The sequence below is a fragment of the Drosophila teissieri genome, chromosome 3R (genome assembly GCF_016746235.2).
Source record: "Drosophila teissieri strain GT53w chromosome 3R, Prin_Dtei_1.1, whole genome shotgun sequence".
NCBI lineage: Eukaryota > Metazoa > Arthropoda > Insecta > Diptera > Drosophilidae > Drosophila > Drosophila teissieri.
In genome coordinates, this window is record NC_053032.1 from 124,663 (window position 1) to 146,200 (window position 21,538).

Here is a 21,538-nt window from a genome sequence, read left to right on the forward strand (position 1 = left end):
TAATTATTTTAACAAGCGATTTTACATCACTTTGTTTTTGTAAGTTATTGGTAATAATTCACTTTTTACTTGGAATATAGTAGATTTTTGGAGCACAGAGAATACACACGTCCGCACTTCGGTAATTATTGCATGGTGATTATTTGTGTTACACTTGGAGGCTTTTATCAGTGGATTAAGCCAAGAGTCACAAGTGACCAATTTATAACAAATTCTCAAGTCGCTTCCGACGCTGCATAATTTCGACGATAATTTTTTCTAGCGAACCTACTAGCTAAGTAACGTGATACCCCTTATAGTAAACGAAATTGACTACGGCTTTCTCTCTTGGTTTAAAGCTTCCGACTATCAGATAACTCTTACTCAGGCAGTAGAAGTGCAAACCAGAAATTGAAAAATTTGTCTGGCATATTGATAGAAATATGGAACAAAAAAGGATTTCATGAAAAACAAGAGAGAACGCTATAGTCGAGTTCCCCGACTATCTGATACCCGTTACTCAGCTAGTGGAAGTGCAAAGGAGAGTCTTTAACACTGACAGTTTTTGGCGGCTTGTGGGCGTTAGAGTGGGCGTTGCAAATCGATAGAAATTTACAAAGCTAATACAAAAATGAAAAAAAAATCAAAACATTTTTCAAAAGTGTGGGCGTGGCAGTTTTGGGCGGTTTGTGGGCGTTAGAGTTGGCGTGGCAACATGAACCGACGGACAGACGGACGGACATGGCCAGATCGACTCGGCTATTGATCCTAATCAAGAATATATATACTTTATATGGTCGAAAACGCTTCCTTCTCCCTGTTACGAATCTAGTATACCCTTTTACTCTACGAGTAACGGGTATAATTAGAGAGTCGTAACCAATAAATGCAAAAGCCGCTTTTGAACTTCTGAGTGGGGGGACACAAATTTATTTAAAGCTGGCAAAGGAAACCTTCTTCACCCTTCTCTTATTTAAGGTATTGGCATTTGAGTGAATGTGTCCCAAATAAATTGGATATTCATTGCTAGGATTTCAACGCAATATAATTGATATTTATTTATTAAATCATACTTAATTTAAATTAACTTTTTCTCTTTTTAGACATGATGTCAATCGGTCGTAAAGTTGGTTTTGCTGATATGACAGCAATGTCGGAAATTGATGAAATTGGAATTAACCAAAATCTAAACTTGCGATACAACAGTGACATAATATATGTATCCTTATCTAACCAAATGTTTGTTTTATATTTATATATATCAAAGTTATGTAGGTGTTTAAGTAATGAACTCTGTAAGTATTAAACTCTATTAAGCTATTAAAGTTAAACAAATTTTAAAAAAATGAAAAATAAGTTCCAAACATGTTCTATTATTTCTGAATTGGCTACCATAAACTATGTTTTAAGATGGGCTCGCAAGGGCGTAACTGAAAGCCCACAAGCCGGCTGAAATCAGAGCTAAAATATTAAGTGCCTGAACCAGAGGTTTTCGCATAACCACCGTTGGTGAACGCCTAGAATTGCACGTCTGTTATGACCGCACCTGTCACAGGAAACCAACCACTGATACCACAAGCTCTTTCTGATCACGCCAGACCTCAGCCTTGAGGTCCTGATATGGTTTCTCACTTGACTGGTTTTCGTGATACTTTGTGCGCGTTCTCACTGACTCGTTTTCTCTTTAACAGGTCCCAAGCTGGGCTTGCGCCGTCCCTTTATAGGCCGCGGGGAACCCGATATTCCCCTTTTTGCGCTCGGCCCGCTCGTATCCAAGGTCCAGCAAAGTCCCGTTAGTTTTCGTGTTTTAATTATAAAAATATTTTAGGCAAAAAAATGTCTAAATCAATTTAACAAAAGCTGTCACGGGCACCATTTTAAAATATGTTTGGATTTTTATTTTTGTATTTTACATTTTGTTTGACTATATCACCGGATCAATCCGAAATATTAGAAATTTTTCTAGCGAACCTATGTACTAGCCTACCTAAACTTTCCGACTATCAGATAATTGTTACTCAGGTAGTAGAAGTGCGAACCAGAAATTTAAAAATTTGTCTGGCATATTGATAGAAATATGGAACAAAAAAGGATTTCATGAAAAACAAGAGAGAACGCTATAGTCGAGTTCCCCGACTATCTGATACCCGTTACTCAGCTAGTCGAAGGAGAGTCTTCAGCACTGACAGTTTTTGGCGGTGGGCGTTAGAGTGGGCGTGGCAAAAAGTTTTTAAGCAAATCGATAGAAATTTAGAAGACTAATACAAAAATGAAAAAATATCAAAACATTTTTCAAAAGTGTGGGCGTGGCAGATTTATGCGGTTTGTCGGCGTTAGAGTGGGCGTGGCAAAAAGTTTTTTGGCAAATCGATAGAAACTTACAACACTAATACAAAAATGAAAAAATATCAAAACATTTTTTAAAAGTGTGGGCGTGGCAGTTTTGGGCGGTTTGTGGGCGTTACAGTGGGCGTGGCAACATGAATCGACAAACTTGCGCTTTGTCTATGTCTCTGGAGTCTGTATGCTTAGTCTCAACTTTCTACCTTTTGTAGTTCCTGAGATCTCGACGTTCATACGGACGGACAGACGGACAGACGGACAGACAGACGGACAGACAGACGGACAGACAGACGGACGGACAGACGGACATGGCCAGATCGACTCGGCTATTGATCCTGATCAAGAATATATATACTTTATATGGTCGGAAACGCTTCCTTCTGCCTGTTACATACTTTTCAACGAATCTAGTATACACTTTTACTCTACGAGTAACGGGTATAAAAATCAGAAGTGTTGGCGTGACAGCTTTGGGCGGCTTGTTGGCGTTAGAGTGGGCCTGAAAAAAAGTTGTTTGAAAAATCGGTAGAAATATACTAGTTTAAACCACTGAAAAAATATCAAAACATTTTTCAAAGGTGTAGGCGTGGCAGTCTGCAAGCTAAATCTCAACTTTCTAGCTTTTATAGGTTCTAAGATGTTGACATTCAAACGGACGAACGTACAGACGAACGGACAGAAGGGCATGGCCAGATCGACTCCGCTATTGATCGTCATCAGGAATATATATACTTTATATGGTCAAAAACGCTTCCTTCTGCCTGTTACATACTTTTCAACCAATCTAATATACCCTTTTACTCTACAAGTAACGGAAATAATGAAAGGATTTTTACTTTTTAGGTGCCTTTAAATATTTATAATTTTCTTGATATATTTGAATAACTTACCCTATATTTATTATTTAGGTTTAATTTAACTATATTACTAAAGTTTGCTTTGGGCCAAATCTTGGCAACTAAGGAAAGACCCTAATTAACTTTGTTCGTTAAATAAGTATAAAAGGTATATTATTACCTTTTGTTGTTATACCCGTTACTCGTAGAGTAAAAGGGTATACTAGATTCGTTGAAAAGTATGTAACAGGCAGAAGGAAGCGTTTCCGACCATATAAAGTATATATATTCTTGATCAGGATCAATAGCCGAGTCGATCTGGCCATGTCCGTCTGTCCGTCCGTCCGTCCGTCTGTCCGTCTGTCCGTCTGTCCGTCCGTCCGTCCGTCCGTCTGTCCGTCTGTCCGTCTGTCCGTCTGTCCGTCTGTCCGTCTGTCTGTCCGTATGAACGTCGAGATCTCAGGAACTACAAAAGGTAGAAAGTTGAGATTAAGCATACTGACTCCTGGGACATAGACGCAGCGCAAGTTTGTCGATTCATGTTGCCACGCCCACTCTAACGCCCACAAACCGCCAAAAACTGCCACGCCCACACTTTTGAAAAATGTTTTGATATTTTTTCATTTTTGTATTAGTCTTGTAAATTTCTAACGATTTGCCAAAAAACTGTTTGCCACGCCCACTCTAACGCCCACAAACCGCCCAAAGCTGCTACGCCCACACTTTTGAAAAATGTTTTGATATTTTTTCATTTTTGTATTAGTCTTGTAAATTTCTATCGATTTGCCAAAAAACTTTTTGCCACGCCCACTCTAGCGCCCACAAACCGCCAAAAACTGTCAGTGCTGAAGACTCCTTCGCACTTTCACTAGCTGAGTAACGGGTATCAGATAGTCGGGGAACTCGACTATAGCGTTCTCTCTTGTTTTTTTTTTGGTTTGCCAACGACCGTACCACGCTGAATACATCGGCTCTTGTCCGATCATCGAAATTATGCAGCGTCGGAATCGGAATTTGCTAATCATCTTGCCCAGAGGTTCATGGCTTCCAACACTGCGTCACAGGAAGATTGCGGAAAAGTCGATGAAATACTGGCCCGTCATCTGTAGCTGTCTCCGCCAATCCGTTCCATCCATTCGACCGAAGTCAGAGGAATGCTTAAAATGTTGAAGGTCCAAAAGGCGCCCGGGAATGACCCACTTACCAATGCCATCCTAAAAATTCTCCCAAAGCGAGATATTCTGATCACATAAGGGGTGCAACACTTTCCCAAGTAATAAACGAGTGGCAGGACATGATACCCCAGTTTTAACCGGCCAATCAGTCTTCTGCCTTCTTTATCAAAGGTATTTGAAAGACTGCTCATTGATCGGCTTGTTGAGCATATGGATGCCACTAAATCTATTCCGGTCACAGCACCAACGAGCAGATCCACCGTGTGGTTAACCATATACTCGATGCATTTGATTGTGGCGAGTATTGCAATGGAGTATTTCTCGACATCCAGCAGTCCTTTGATAGAGACTGGCCCCCAGGACTCATGCCTAAAGTAAAACTAGTACTGCCAGCAAGTCACTTCTGCCTCATCTGTTTCTTTCGTGTGCGAGTGCGTACTTCACACGTCAGTATGCGAATACGAGACAGCTGATGGCATTCAGAAGTATCTCCTGTCTTGGCGATATGGGGCCCAGATATGGGACGGTAGCGTCACATCGCAACTAAATTCATACGGTGCAAAACAAGAGGGTTATTACTGACTGTGAATGGTACGTCAGCAATAAAGCGCTGCATCACGATCTCAATCTGACTGATGTTAAAGAACAGATATCGTATCATTCCAGCAGATACAAGGAGAGACTCCAGTACCACCGAAGCAGACTTTCCCGACATTTACATAGCACAATTCCCATATGAAGACGAAAAAGAAGAAAATTCAACCTTTTTCGTAACTAAAGTAAATACTACTATTGTAACGGTTAGGTAAACGTAATTATAGACTAGGAGAAATACCACCGTTAGATTCCCATCAGGTTAAGATAAAATATAATCTCGGATTCCTAATGATAATTAATCTTCTCCGCAAATATTCTACTGGCGTTATTGTTATAATACATACTGCTGGTATGTCAATTCCAAAAATAGCATATTTAGCTAGCTTTCATATTGACACTGTTTCTGCTTCTAATGAAAAAAACCTATTTTGCAACGAGGATGATACTCTTGCGTCATCCGCTATCCCTCTCACCTGGTCCTTATACATATGTTGGCCAGCTGCATTCCCAAGCACTGCGCGGGATTTTCATCGTTCCGCATCTCGGCTCTGTAATCTTTTGATCCGCGGGTACCCTGCTCACTCACTCGCGGTGATTATCTATGCTCCTCTTGCTCGTGATGTGGTGTCTCACTTGATTGGTTTTCGTAATACAGTGTGCGCGTTGTCACTGACTTGTTTTCTCGTTAACTGGTCCCATGCTGCGCTTGCGCCGTCCCTTTATAAGCCGTGGTGATCCCATTATTCCCCTTTTTGCGCACGGCCTACGAGCTCCAAGGTCCAGCAACGTCCCGTTTACTCTCCGCATTGCCGAGGATCAAGGTCCATAATTTACTGTTGAACCTGTCTGCCTTTGACTCGTCCTGCGTTTCATCCTTCTTCGCTGTTACTAGGCCGCTCTTCTACACGTAGATTTGCTCAGAGTTTTAATGCCTTTTTTGTTTTTTGAGCAATGCCTTTTCCGCTTATCTGGAACGAATCCATTATCCAATTGTATAAGACTATAATATAGCTTTACCTTAACTGTTTCCTTCGCGAACACGCCACCGAATGACTGCTCGAAACTCTTCTCTTCTTCCTCTTTGCGAACGAGCCATAACAGATTCGATCTTATATGCTGAATGTACATGATAGAAAGGGATGACAGTGTTGTGCTTAATTCTAAAGGGGATTGGTCCTTATTACTCCCGTTGGGTCATGCAGCCGCCAAAACTGTGCAGTAGACTAATCTTATACTCTTAATACTGTAAGCCGAAGTAGTCAGTGGTAGCAGTTGCGATGCCCATAGTGCAAACCGCTGTTCTCGCACGTATTTATCTGTACGGCGCTCATTTCTTCTTCTCTTTGTTATCTACCTACATTAAGCTTGGGCGCTGCATTCGGCTGTCTGTCCCGCCAATTGTCACTTCTTCGTTTTTCGGCAAAGACTCAACTTGTCGGCCCTAGCTGCCATAAACAATTAACAAAATAAACAGTATCGAAATGGACAAAACTTTCTTCGGCTATTTATTATTCGCAACAGCTATTGAAAAAGCTCATTAGCTAAACATTGGTGACCTCGACGTGATAGTGTTAATTTGCATGCATTAATTAATGCACTTATCCCGTTTATAAATAAATATATTAAAACGCAATCGGTTGGACAAGTGAGTGGTGATTTCGGGGATAGTGGCTGTGTTTAAGCAAGCTAGCATTATATACATACATGCATAGCTACATATATCAAGTGCAGCCCGCCCTGTTACATTCATTTACTCCGCTTGCATTTTCGGCATTTATTTTTTGCTCATCTTCCCGCTTAACCGAATTTAAAGCGATTTGTTGTTATGCCCGGTGAAAGTGACAAAAACAGGGTGACCTTTTTAAAGCGCAAAGCCAATGCGCTGTTCAGCAGGTTGCAGAGTCTACAAACGTAGCTCTCTAATGAGACGCTAAGCGGTTACGACGAACCCACTCTTACGGTGAGGCTGGAGCAGATTGATGAGCTGCAAAGTGCCTTTAATGTTCTACATACAGAACTGGAGGAATTAGATTTCGACGAAATCGGTAGTGAAAAGAGCGAGAGTTTCGATGAATTCATCGTAGAATTCAAGGTTAGTGTGCGCGCGGAAATAGCCAAACGCAATGTGCATTTCGCGCCGCACTCAACGCCTGTGCAGCTGCCAACGTTTGGCGGAGGCTACGCAAACTGGGCGGATTTTTACTCCGTGCTCACGAGCATAATCGACAGCCATTCGGACCTCTCCAACATTGAGAAATTACAGCATCTGCGGTCATGTTTGAGGGATTCGGCGCTGGAAACTATCCGATCATTGGAGATCTCAAACGGCAACTACGAAGCGGCTTTAGAGTTGCTTCAAAAAAGGTTTGATAATCGGCTTCTCGTTTTTCAGGCGCACATCACCGAGATTCTGGGTTTAAAGGTAGTACGGAATGGTTCAGTGGCATCGCTTCGGGAATTGTCGGACAAGTTTAACGCTCACATTCGTGCATTGAAGGGTTTGGGCACCACTGAGCAAATCGCTGGCTGCATCATAGTGCAAGTGCTGCTGCAAAAGCTGGATGCGGCGAGCCAAGCTAAGTGGGAGGAGCGCTTGGAGGATCCGGTCTTTGTCCTTATTCCATCGTGGGTATCGATGGCTGCATTCCTGGAGCAGCGATGTAGGACTTTGGAGGCCGTGGATTGCGCCATGGCAACCTATGCGCCAGGCGTTCAGGTGAGCAGAAATCGTTCGACGCTAGTTGCTACCACCCAAAATTCTCTTGGTTGCATGCTTTGCCATAGTGCAGAGCATGCCATATATTATTCCCCGCAATTTAGACACTTAGCGCCAGTAGATCGTTTGCGCGAGGCAAAGAGACTAGCACTTTGCCTAAATTGCCTAAAGGCAGGTCATCAGCTACGGCAATGCAGCTCGAGCCGCTGCCGCACCTGTGGAATCAGGCATCATACGCTGCTCCATCTAGATGGTCCGCCTTCCTCGCAGCCACATGTTCCGGTGTCTTCAAGTTCCCACACTGGGCCTTCAGCCCCGCTTTCGATATCTTCTACTCTAATTGCCCAGGATCTCGGTAGTGACCCTGTGCTGCTAGCCACTGCAACCGTTCTAGTGCAAAATCTGGCCTTTTGCCTTGCAGGGCCTTGTTAGATTCTGGCTCTCAACTGCACTTGGTTACCTCTCGGTTTGCAAATCAACTGGAACTTAAGAGGTCGAGGTCGTCTGGCTCCGTCACTGGAATCGGGGATTCCAATTTCGCGACTGATGGATTCTCGGTAGGAATTGCAATACGGTCTGTCACTTCGAATTTCTCAACGAGCATAACAGCAGTTATCGCTCCTAATATCACGGATCGCCAGCCAAGCTTTAATGTGGACATTGGGGACTGGAAGATTCCAGAAAACCTGCAGCTCGCCGACCCGGAATTTCATAAAGCTCAGCGTGTTGACCTGTTATTAGGAGCTGGCCTGTTTTATGAGCTCCTGTGCGTAGGTCAGATAAAGTTGTTGCCAGGACTACCACTGCTTCAAAAAACTCGTCTGGGCTGGGTTGTGTCTGGAGGCTGCGCGCGCCCGTGCGGTAGCGCCTTAATAGCTTCACGCGTTCCTTCTTCAGCCAGCGAGGAAAACAGCATTGATGTTGAACTTGATTCACTTCTGCAGCGCTTTTCGGAGAAAGAAAATTGTCCCGGCCCAATAGTTCAAGCCACTAATGAGGAGCTAGATGGCGTTAAAAATTACACCCGATTGCCAGCTGGCTATTAGTCGGTACGTTTGCCGCTAAAACTCCATTTGGATTCTTTAGGAGAATCCTATCCTCAGGCTGTGCGGAGATTCTTGTCGCTGGAAAGGAAGCTTACAAATCACCCTGGCTTGAGAGTTAAATATGCGGCGTTCATGAAGGTATATCGTCATCTGGGACATATGTCGCCTGTGCCTGCTTCCGAGGTCAGCTCGTGCTGATATTTTTTACCTCAACACTGCGTCATGAAGGAGGATAGCTCTACCACCATGTTTCGCGTTGTCTTTGACGGATCAGCTGCCAGTCACTTACGGCACCAAACCAGCCTCCTCCTTGTCCGTAAGTGCTATTCAGCAGTTATCAATCGATGAGCAGGCATCGTTTCCCGTTGGGTCAGAAATCCTTCGGCTCGATTTTTACGTGGATGATCTTATCTCCGGCTCCGGCACGGTAAAGGAAGCTATCAGCATAATGCAGCAGACGGCTGGTATCTTGCGAAGGGCAAGCTCAAGCTAAGGAAATGGAGCTCTAACATTCCGCTTGTGCTTGAGGGTGTGCCCGCCGAGGACAAGGAGTCGTTCATGAAGTTTGAAGATGGTAGCGATTTCACCAATACTTTAGGTCTCACTTGGGATCCCGCCTCCGACCAGCTATTTTTTTCGTTCTCTGCCTTTCAGTCGCCATTGAGACCCTGCAGGCGCTCTGTTTTGTCTGCGATTGCTAAATTAAACGATCCTCTCGGCCTGGTCGGTCCTGTAATCACAAAGTGTAAAATATTTTTGTAGCAGCTCTCCAAGGAAAAGCTGTCCTGGGATGAAAGCCTCCCGGAAGCTCATAAAACGAAATGGCTTGATATACGTCGCAGATTTGAAATAATAAGTCATGTTAGTTTCCCTCGGTTCGTGTTTAGCGCAGAGTCTGGTCTTGAGGTGCATGGTTTTTGTGATGCAAGCATTGATGCCTATGGAGCCTGCGTTTATGTGGTTTCTAAAGGGAATCAAAGTTTTAGCCTTTTGCTTTGTTCGAAGTCGCGCATAGCTCCGTTGAAGACCATAACAGTACCAAAGCTGGAGCTTTGTGGTGCAGATATTCTGGCTAAAATCATGAGGGAAATAGTTGGCTTGAAAGTATTTAAAGGACGCTAATATTGATGGTGCGACTCGACGGTGGCACTTTCCTGGATCCGAGATGAGCCCGCCAGGTTCAACATATTTGTGGAAAATAGGGTTGCTGCCATTCAGGAGCTGTCACGGCTTGGCGTTATGTTCCAACAGCGTTAAATCTGGCTGACATCTTATCCAGAGGATCCCTGCCGTCTGAGCTTAGCGAATCGTCACTCTGGGCGCATGGACCCGCCTATCTTACGGAGCCTGAAAGAGATTGGCCAACAGCTGTTTGTCCTGACAAACCGGTGCTTGAGCTTCGTCGAAGTGTGTTCATCGTAAAGTCGCCGTACGTGGATGTAATTGCTAGCTCCAAATTAGCAAATTCTTACCCATCACTGCAACGAGTGTTGGCCTGTTGGGGGAGGAAGACGTTTACCAAGGCCGTGAACAGATGCATCCGATGTTTTCGGATTAAGCCGCGACTGATAGAGCACATAATGGAGGACCTTCCCAAGGAGCGCTTGGAGGGATTTCACGCTTTTGAGGTTGCTGGTATAGGATCTCTCGTCAGTTGCGTTTCTGTGCGGACTCAAGAGGTTCATATGCACCCGGCGGAAGCCGAAGCAAATTTGGTCTGACAACGCCACCAATTTTGTCGGCGCCAAGAATGAACTTCTGGAACTTCGAAGGTTATTTCAAGGCTCCGTTCAGAATTTTTGCATTTCGGAGACGATAAACTGGCGGTTCATCCCTCCACGGTCGCCCCATTTCGGTGGACTTTGGGAAGCGGCGATGAAAACGGCCAAGCATCATTTCTACCGCGCTGTGGGTACGGCGGTTCTGACCTTCGATGAGCTGAGGACGCTGGTGTGCCACATCTCGGCAGTTATTAACTCCAGACCTTTAGTTTCCATTTCAGAGAACCCTGCCGATCTGGACGTCCTCACTCCAGCGCATTTTCTCAATGGTGGTCCGCCTTCGTCGTTTGACGAGCCAGATATAACGGGCCTAAACAATAATCGGCTTGAATCTTGGCAGCGCATCTCCTTTCTTCAGAAAGTCTTTTGGTCGCGATGGAAGGAAGAATACTTGACGGTGCTCCAGCAGCGCTCCAAGTGGCGCACCCCAAAGCCTGGCGTAACAGTGGACAACGTCGTTCTTGTTAAGGACGAGAATCTACCTCCAATGATGTGGCCGTTGGCGAGAGTCATGCAGTTGATTCCTGGCAGAGACGGCGTCGCTCGAGTTGCAGAATTGAGGACCGCGTCTGGAGTAATAGGGCGGGCAGTGAACAAGCTGTGTCTGCTTCCCCTTGAGGACTCTGTTGGAAATCAAGCTTCCAACGGGGGGAGGATGTTGGGCCATGCAGCCGCCAAAACTGTGCAGTAGACTAATCTTATACTCTTAATATTGTAAGCCGAAGTAGTCAGTGGTAGCAGTTGCGATGCCCAAAGTGCAAACCGCTGTTCTCGCACGGATTTATCTGTACGGCGCTCATTCCTTGTTCTCTTTGTTATCTACCTACGTTAAGCTTGGGCGCTGCATTCGGCTGTCTGTCCCGCCAATTGTCAGTTCTTCGTTTTTCGGCAAATACTCAACTTGTGAATTCGATATAGCTCTTGGTCGGCCCTAGCCGCCATAAACAATTAACAAAATAAAAAGTATCGGAAAATAGACAAAACTTTCTTCGGCTATTTATTATTCGCAACAGCTATTGAAAAGGCTCGATAGCTAAACAACGCCTTTGCTTCTTATTCTATTTTACAGTGGGTCTTATACGTATCTTTTATGTCATGTATAGTGACAGTGGATCCTATATACATAGCAAATTGCAATAACGTAGCAATATAAGCTGACATGTCGAAGCCGTTAAAAAAATGAATATGCGATCAGCTGCAGCCCCCGTGTACTTTACTAAAATTCGATCAGCCCAGACAAATCTCGTTGAAACAGCGGTTGATGAACCGCTGCACAAAGGCCATGACTCGCAGCATGCAATTAAGAGCCGCTCCAGGAGGTCCCATGATAAGCAACCTAAATGGCATCGCACAGATATTTTTTCGAGATCAAGGTCCGACTCCGGTTCGTAAAACGCAGGCCAAGAGACTCGTGGCTGATTTACCCACGCAGGGCCATGCCACCAAAGTTCACTACTAGCCAACTCTTGAACCGTTACTCCTCGACTGGCTAGATCTGCAGGGTTGGGTTCGGAATGCACATGCGACCATTGGCTGGAAACTGTAGGTTTTCCACTGATATGGCGGATTGTTCAACCTAGCCAATACAATAGTGGAATCAGTCCAGAGAAACGATTCTATTCGAACGAAAAGCATGTGTGGAGGAATTGCAGTACACAGTTGTGCAAGAAGAACGGCACCAAACAAATCTAAATGCGGGAGCTAGACGGTTTTAACAGGTGCGACTTTAGTCTTTGACGTTAGAAGATCTGACGAAATGCTTCCGTCATATTGGAGCATAAATCGCCGCACTATAGGCCTTCTGGTACGCGACACATAAGCCATAGATTTGAACGTGTGCTCCCGATCACACATTGTGGAGAGAACTATGGTTGCGAAGGAAATCATGTCAGCGTTGTAGTAGTTCTGCAGGATGAAACTCATCCCATCCAATGCTGGCTAACTATATATCCTGCATTAGGATCTTGGTCTTATCCACAAAGGGAGACAGCCATCCAGCGGGATCGAAAAGCTTTGCGATTTGCGATAGTACTTCGCGTTTGGAGTAATTTGCATTTACAATGATCTCAGTTGATACAAAATATAACTCATCTACCTAAGCGTTCCACCGTATTCCCAGAGTTTTGGTGGTGCTCAACTCTTCAATATCCAGGAAGTTACCTGAAAGTATGTGGTCTGACGGAAGTGCCTTCAGGAGTGTTCGCTCATTTGCTGTCAGCCTGCGGAGACGAAATTCAGCTGAGCTTAGAGTGAAAGGCTAAAATAGCTTCGGCCTTTGCATGCGTTCCTGCTAGCAGAAACAAGCTTCTCAGAAATGAAAGTGCCTTCTATCAGACCACGTCGGGGAAAATATTTTCCGAGTTGACAAACTTGGACAATAGCCGTTCCTAAAAGGATCCCCTGCCGATTGGAGGCGAAATAACATAAGTGTTTAGGATGGGCTGTTCAGGATTGTGACCCTGCGCTAGGCTAATGGAAGTATAAGGATTTTCTTTATGAAGCAACGTATTGTGGCGGCCCCTTGTGTCTGCTCGTGCACTTCCGACGATTATGTCCTTTAGCGAAATAAATGAGACATAATCGCCTCTGCCTTTATGGATGGTGCTTTGTGGTTGAGTCATCTGGCGAAAACGGGGACAAAGCCTAACTGGATGAGGCTCTCTGGAGCAGAGATCACGTCTCAAAGGAGTTAACCCTTCTAGGCTGTGGGTTCCTGTGCTCCTTTGTGTGTTGTGGGCCGGAAGTATAAGATCGATTTCGGACTTGTTGCTCAAAGACTGCTCCCATAATGAGAGAGTGATATTGGCAGCTTGAGGCAATCTCAATTTTCTGTGGAAACCTGGTAGTGTTCCAGAACATTCCAACACCCTTGAATTGTGCCCTTAAGATCCTTTAAGGCCGTTCCTGATTCGCTTCCTAGTACTCAAGCCAGTAAATCGATTCGAGTGCCGTTAAAGTGACTGAAAAGTAAAAGTTAGGATGGTAAATCGATCTAAATATAGCTAACTAATGTTGAAATGTAGAAAGTGAATGAAATGTACGCGGGATGGTTGAAATGTGGGAAGCCGAAACAATAATTTGATCTGAGTACCGTTAGACTGAATGGATTGTAAAGTCTAAATTAAACATAGTGTGAATACACTGTTACTCTAGTTGAAGTTAGATGTGTGTGTATGTATGTATGGTACATTTGCACAATTGGAATTAGGAATTGGTAATAGGAGTTGGTAATATGTAACTATATACATGGAGCAGAACGAACGATGGAAACCTGTCGGCCAAAAGGAAATGAAAATAGATATGGCGGTCGGCAAACCGACGGCGGCGAATATGTATATGTACTTAGCTGTCGAAAGCAATTGCTCGAAGATCCGGCTCGAAGGACTATCAAATGCAGCGGTGGACTCCAAACTAAGCTGCTGGGGCCGTCCAAACGTGACCGCCCAGTAGGAAAAAGACGGAGTGGCGAGGTAGTTTTATTATTTTTGCGCCAATATATAATATCTACTGAAAAGTGATCGTAGAAGAAATAGTGATGAGTCACGGAGCAGACGAAGCAAAGTGTGGCCAGCGGTGCCTAAAGCAATACGACTCCCTTTGAATAAGACAGCGGGTGGATTCTCTCTTCCGTTTAGGTACGCCTGGAACTGGCTCACGAAATTGGCAGCGCGGTAGCATAAGTCGAAGGTCTCTCCGCTTTGCTGGGGTCCAAGGTCCATTATTTCCCGTCAGCTGTTAAAAACAGCAGTTACGCGTACAAATAACAACAATGTGCTACGTTAAGTATTTCTTCCGTTACAAAAGTTCTAATATCTTTGGAATCAAAGCGTTAATTTCCATTCTGTAAAAAAGTATTTTAATCAGTGGGCTTTCTATTAAGATTTTGCCACCTTCAATAGACAAAAAAACTAGTGCTGTACCCGTAGTTAAATAAAAATGTAAGTTGCTTTACAAAAGTATTTATACCCGTTACTCGTAGAGTAAAAGGGTATACTAGATTCGTTGACAAGTATGTAACAGGCAGCCTTCTGCTTCCTTAAGCGTTTCCGACCATATAAAGTATATATATTCTTGATCAGGATCAATAGCTGAGTCGATCTGGCCATGTCCGTCTGTCCGTCCGTATGAAAGTCGAGATCTCAGGAATTACGAAAGCTAGAAAGTTGAGATTAAGCATACGGACTCTAGATACATAGACGCAGCGCAAGTCCCGCACCCCGGACCCCGCAGCCCAGACCATGTTGTACCTCATGTTGTAGCTTATTTAGTTCTTGTTCAGATTATTGTAATTTAAAAACCCCTTTTCCGATTTTGGGAGAAATTATAGATTTTAGACTTAACCCTACTTTTCCAAATTCAGAGTAATCTTATATTAAACGGGAGTTAAACAAGGCGGTTGGTGAATTTTTTTGTTATTTTTTTTATTGTTATTATTGTTGTAAACTTCTGTAAAATAATTTAGTATGCAAACACTATCACGAAATCAGTTGTTTTTGCTAAGATTGAAAAAAGCATACAAAATTAGAGAAAGCCTTTACGAAAATAAATAATATAAATATAAGGGACGGTGCCACGCCTACAGTTTTTGGGGTACGCATCGATATGGTCTAGTGCAAATTAATGCAAAAAAAAACACTAAATATCTTTCTTCGTTCTGGAGTTATAAACTGCAAAAAATAGAAGGGGCGGTACCACGCCCAATACAAAACCCAATACCATTACAAAAAACACAAACTAAATATCTCTATCCGTTTTGGAGTTTTTAATTTTGGCCAGAAAAAGGGGTCAAATTTCCCATAATGAGGTAGTTTGAACTCAATATTTTCCTGTGGTGGTAAACTAATCGGAGCAGGTGGAACCACTGGTTGTGAAACTGGCGCAGACAAATCGGAATTTCTAGAAATTCCAAACTTTATTCCCTCCACAACAGATTGATTGGATTGCTCCGAATCCGTTTTAGTTGCCGATATTAGCAACTGTAGCAAATATAATTAACCCTGACAGAATACTTGGTAATATAGGGGTTCTGATTAAGCTTGCTAAGACGCTCTCCACTTAGTAAGCACAGCTCGGAATTATCTGATATTATACATGGGTTCCGATAAAGTTTCGTGACGTTCTCCACTTAGTAAGCCCAGCTCTGAGCTCTGAAAAAAAATGGGTGGTCGTGGCAAAATTTTTTTCTGAAAATCGATAAAAATTTACAAGACTAATGAAAAACAAGAGAGAACGCTTTAGTTGAGCTCCCCGACTATCTGATACCCGTTACTCAGCTATTGAAAGTGCGAAGGAGAAATTTCAATACTGACCGTTTTGGTCGGTTTGTGGGCGTGGCAACATGGGTCAACAAGCTTGCGATGCGTCTATGTCTCTGGAGTCTGCATGCTTAATCTCTTGATCCTGATCAAGAATATATATACTTTATATGGTCGGAAACGCTCCCTTCTGCCTGTTACATACATTTTTACGAATCCATTTACTCTATGTGTAACGGGTATAAAAAGGTGTGTGTCATCCGCAGCAGCCATGGATGAGCGCGAGGGGAGGTTACGCGGGGCCAGTCACGCGGACCGGCAAACTTCGCAAGGCTACCGCAGGCGCGGTGCAGCTACAATTTGGCCTCCGGGGTTTGGGTCCAGGGCCAGCCACCCCAGAGCATTAAGGGCCATCCATACATGGTGGAGCTCCCGGCCGCCAATTCGTGGTGAGTTTCGGTGGAGTTTCCAGACACAAAAGGTGTTGAACTTCAAAGGAAGGCGGGATGTTTAAATACAAAGCTGGATAGGCCTCGAGGCGGGGAAGGGCAAAGAGGTCGAACGGTAACGGTGTGGTCTTTGGACAAGCACAAAGAGGAAGCACCGTGAACTAACGGGACATTTGTGGACCACAGTAAGGAATCAGTCGGAGGGAGGACAAAGAAGTGAGTGTTGAAGCGGACATACAAGGACGGTCACTGCAAGTGATGGAGAGGAGCAACGCAGAGATCCACGGGACACAGGAGAACACAAGGACCTGGCGTGGTCAGAAGGGATTGTGGAGTCAGTGGTTGGTGTCCTGCTACAGGAGCGGTCATAACAGACGTGCTCTTCCGGGTTTTGCAACGGTGGTTCTGGGATGAGCTCTGGTTCTACCTAACGGATGACACACCTTTCGGCCCCGGCAACATAACAACCTAGGTCTCTTTCGAGCCGGTACGGGGCTCGTTGTTGAGAACGACGAAAAGCGACGAGAGCGACGGTGCAAAGCAAACGGCGACTGTAGTAGTCCATTATCGAGTGGTCTAGCAATAAAACTTACTTAGTCTGAAACCCTGTTTTCTGCTTGGACAGGAAATCACAAACATTATAGATTCTCTGAGCTAGCCGTTGCAATTCGTAGCGAGCAGAACCCAGAAAAACAGCACATTATGAAGACTAAATTTATATTTTATTGATTTCATTTCCGTTTTTCATATTGTTTATAAAAGTATAATTCGTTTAAATTAATCGAAATTAATAGTGTATAAGGCATACAAATTTAGAGGGATACACTTAAAAAAACAAAAAACGTATTTTGAAACGCTTACAAACTAAAAACATATCTATTAAAATTATATAATAACATATCCATTCTACACCCACAACTCCCCAAGTCACACACACACATTAATGTTTAAGTAAAAAACCACACACACTATTGTAACAACTCACACACACACATTAATGTCTAAGTACAAAATGTAATCAAATATCAAGAGCCCTTCGATTAAGCTTAGCTGTTATTTACGCACAGCACCATATTCCAAAGTCTAGACTCTGTGGGGAGCCAACGTCGTCATTCGATCACTTGGCGAGGCCAACTGAAATAAGAAATCGTAAACATTTGACCACTTGGCGAGCCAACTGAAATAACAAAAACTTCCGCCCACGCAATCGTCTCAGGATTCTCCAATTACTTATACTTTTCGGGAGCTTCTCTCTTCAAAGTAGAATAAACATTTATAACTTAATTCTCTTAAACTTCGCTCTTAAGCTATTCCAATCTGCCTATATAAACGCAAACAAGTCCCCATAAGGCAGTTTAGTTCTGAGTACGCTATAAATTGTAATAGCTTTGCTAAGCCCATTTCAACTTCGAAATCCATTATCTAACATAGTGATAATCCAAAGGCTCTAGTTCTTCCTTTATTGGAATTAATAAAACGTTTATAAATAAATAAAAAACCAACCGTGTTATTTTTTGTATTAAACTCTCGGTCTGAATTCGTAAATGGCGCAGTCGGTATCAATCTAGTGACAAAAGACTCTTGTACGACCAAGCGTATCTTTTAAAATTGAACCACGCGAATCGGCGCTAAAGTGAACATAAAATCGTAATACAATTAATTTTTTTTATCCGCAAAAGAACTACGTATAATCGGTGGCTGACACCAAACCTTCTGTATACGATTGATAAAAGTGTAAAAACAAAAATGCCAAAATAATCGATGGTTGACACACAATACTCAAACCTACCGCATACAGCTAACAAAAAGTGAAAATAGTGCAGTTCACTTAAGACATAAATCTCAGTCTGTGAATAAAAACAGTAGCCCACTAAAAATCAAACGTGCGACCGCTACTATTGTGTAAACCAACAAAAACAAGAACAGAAACTAACTAAAATGGCGCTACCAGCAGAAAATCTTTCTCAATTACTTCGGCAAATACGCCAAGTACCACCATTCGCTGGAGACCCATCAAAACTCAGCTCGTTCATCAGACGAATGGAATACCTGTTGAACCTATACCCTTCAAACGACGTTCGACAGAAGGCGATGATATTTGGAGCCACCGAACTTCAGATTACCGGAGATGCAGAAAAATTCGGAATGCATAATGATTGGATAACTCTAAGGGACGCCTTAATCACGGAATTTAAGACCCAGACATCCCTGGAGGAACTACTAGGAAGATTGTATCGCACCGCCCAACAAGATGGTCTCTACGAAGACCCAGTCTCAAAAACATCCGATAGTCAGCCAAGATGTAACCCAAATTCACATAAACATACAAACATTAACCAAACTAAAAACACCCATCCCAACCAACGATTCGTTCTCCCCATTATTCCATTAATAAATCCCACACAGATCCAAATAACTCAAGACCAGCCGAAATAAATCCGAGGTTAGCAAGGGAAACTAAATACAGGTAGAATTCAGAATCATTTAAATTTTCAACGACGAAATAATAGTGCACCAAACCCTCCTACCAAAAGACAGAGAGAAAATGCTAGTGCTCAATACAAAATGGACACAGGATGCGAACATTTTCTTCAACCAGCCTCGGAATCAGAAAGCGACTCAGAGGATGTTGAAACCCATTCCTAAAAATTAAAATCAATAATATTACTCTCAAATGCTTAGTGGACACTGGTTGGTCTATTAACACTATGAAACAAAGTATCTTTAATTTCCCAATCAAACCTTCTAAAATAAAAGTCCACACTATAAATGGCGTTATAACATTGAACCAAAGCGTTTCATTGCAGTTAAGCAAACTTTGTCCCACTAATCAAACATTTTAAATTCACAATTTGTCAGAAAAATATGATTTACTGTTAGGCAGAAACTATTTAGAGCCAACTAACACTCAAATTAATTATTCAAAACAAACAGTCACTATAAATGGCTATACATTCAAAATGTGGTAAGACCACATCCAAACAGATGAGTCCAAGGCTACCAATGAGTGCCCTAAGTCATCTAACCCAGAAGAAACCCCACTACAAACCCCAAAGAAGGAGAAAACCCTCCTGAAAATTAAGCGGAAACCCCACTTAAAACCAGATGAGTCAAAAATCACCAATGAGTGCCCCAGACCGTCTAATTCAGAAGAGATCAAAATTACCTATGAGTATCCCAAGTCTTCTAGATCTGAGGAAAACCTTCTTCAAGGTGAAAATTTGACTTTCACAATTACGATCGAACATTCTATTCAAAACACGAAGACCCTATCTATAAAAAACAATATAAGTACCCCCAAGTACCCCCAACAAATTAACGAATTGATAGAACAAAAAATAATTAGGAAATCTAAATCCCCATATTGTTCTCCAATTTGGATCGTCCCAAAGAAAAGCGATGCTTCTGGTAAACCAAAATTTCGATTAGTCATAGACTATCTAAGTCTCTACGAGATAACCATTGACGACAAATTCCCTATTCCCATAATGGATGAAATATTAGACAAGCTTGGACGCTGTCAATACTTCACAACCATTGATCTAGCTAAAGGTTTCCATCAAATCCAAATGGACCAACAATCAATACCCAAAACAGCATTCTCAATAAAACATGGACATTATAAATATACTCGTATGCCCTTTGGTCTGAAAAATGCACCAGCAACATTTCAACGCTGCATGAACAATCTTTTAGAAGATTTAATTTATAAAGATTGTTTAGTTTACTTGGATGATATTATCATTTATTCCACTTCATTGGAGGAACATATTATGTCATTAAAAAGGGTATTTAATAAGCTACGATCAGCTAATCTAAAATTGCAACTCGATAAATGTGAATTTCTAAAGAAGGAAACAGAATTTCTCGGTCACATTATACGGTATAAAACCGGTATAAAACCGAACCCTAACAAAATAAAGGCAATTGTTAATTTCCCCATTCCTAAAACCATAAAAGGAATAAAATCTTTCCTTGGACTCTGCGGATTTTACCGTAAGTTCCCATTCCCATTCCCTATTTTGCAAAAATAGCAAAACCTACGACCCTAATTAACACAAAAGATAATGATTATATGTCCGCCTTCGAAAAACTAAAAGTACTCATCACGTCCGATCCAATCTTAGTAGACCCTAACTTCGAAAATAAATTTTCACTGACAACAGATGCGAGTAATATAGCAATAGGTGCTGTATTATCCCAAGAACATAAACCTATCTGCTATGCAAGCAGAACTTTAAATGAACACGAACTTAACTATTCGGCAATAGAAAAAGAGCTATTAGCCATAGTATGGGCAACAAAATATTTCAGGTCCTACGTATTCGGTAGAAAGTTCGACATATTAAGCGATCATAGGCCAATTGTATGGCTAAGTAACATAAAAGACCCCAATATGAAATTACAGAGATGGAAGATAAAACTTAACGAATACGATTATAATATTCAATATCTACCCGGAAAAGAAAACCACGTCGCTGACGCTCTATCTAGAGTCCAAATTCAGGAAAACTTCCTAGGAGAAGATGACCCAGTTTCCTTTTCCACAGCAGCTACTGTACATAGTGCACATCTCAATAACAGAAAAACCTCTTAATTATTATAACAGACAATTCGAATTCATAAAAGACGACGTCCAGATAATAAAATATTTCCATAAAATCAGAATAAAAATCAGTTATAAAGAAATGACTGATACCCTTGCCAAAGATCTAATTCAAGAATACTTCTGCACTAAAAAATGTGTTATTTACTTCCCTAACGAAATCGACTTTCAAATCTTTTAAAATGCGTATACTCAAATCATAAGTCCCGACAGCTTCACTAAAACTATGAAAACCAGTAGTAAACTAATAGACATTCAAACATACGCCTAATTCAAGGAAATCATTCTCAAAACACATATAGAATTATTACACCCTGGTATAGAGAAACTCACGCTTCAGTTCAAAGAACTTTATTATTACCCTGATTATCAAAAACTTATTCAAAATATCATAAACGATTGCGAAATCTGTAACATCGCCAAAACCGAACATAGAAACACAAAATTAACCCTTGAAATAACCCCAGAAATCTTCAATCCCAGAGACAAGTATGTCATGGATTTTTACTTAATAAACAATAAACAATTCCAATCATGTATTGACATTTATTCCAAATAGAAGTAAACAGTAGAGATTGGCTTGAAGCTAAAAGAGCTTTTTTACGCATATTCAACGATATGGGTAAACCCACAGAAATAAAAGCCGACAAAGACTCCGCTTTCATGTGCGTCGCACTTAAACTCTGGTTAGAATCAGAAGGAGTGACTCTCAATATAACAAGTAAAAATAGAATTTCTGACATTGAGCGATTTCA

General features: G+C 42.3%; 1 protein-coding gene across 8 annotated transcripts in view; it reads left to right on the forward strand.

The window, feature by feature from the left end:
- LOC122620870 (unconventional myosin-VIIa) overlaps positions 1–21,538 on the forward strand; it is a 1,106,244-nt gene that overhangs the window by 48,940 nt on the left and 1,035,766 nt on the right. For all 8 annotated transcript variants that reach the window (XR_006326158.1, XR_006326157.1, XM_043798546.1 and 5 more), the window contains exon 3: positions 1,083–1,198. Coding sequence is in view for 6 of the 8 variants with exons in the window: in XM_043798546.1 (XP_043654481.1) it covers positions 1,083–1,198 (116 nt within the window). In the remaining 2 variants the exon portion in view is untranslated. The remainder of the gene's footprint in view (positions 1–1,082; positions 1,199–21,538) is intronic.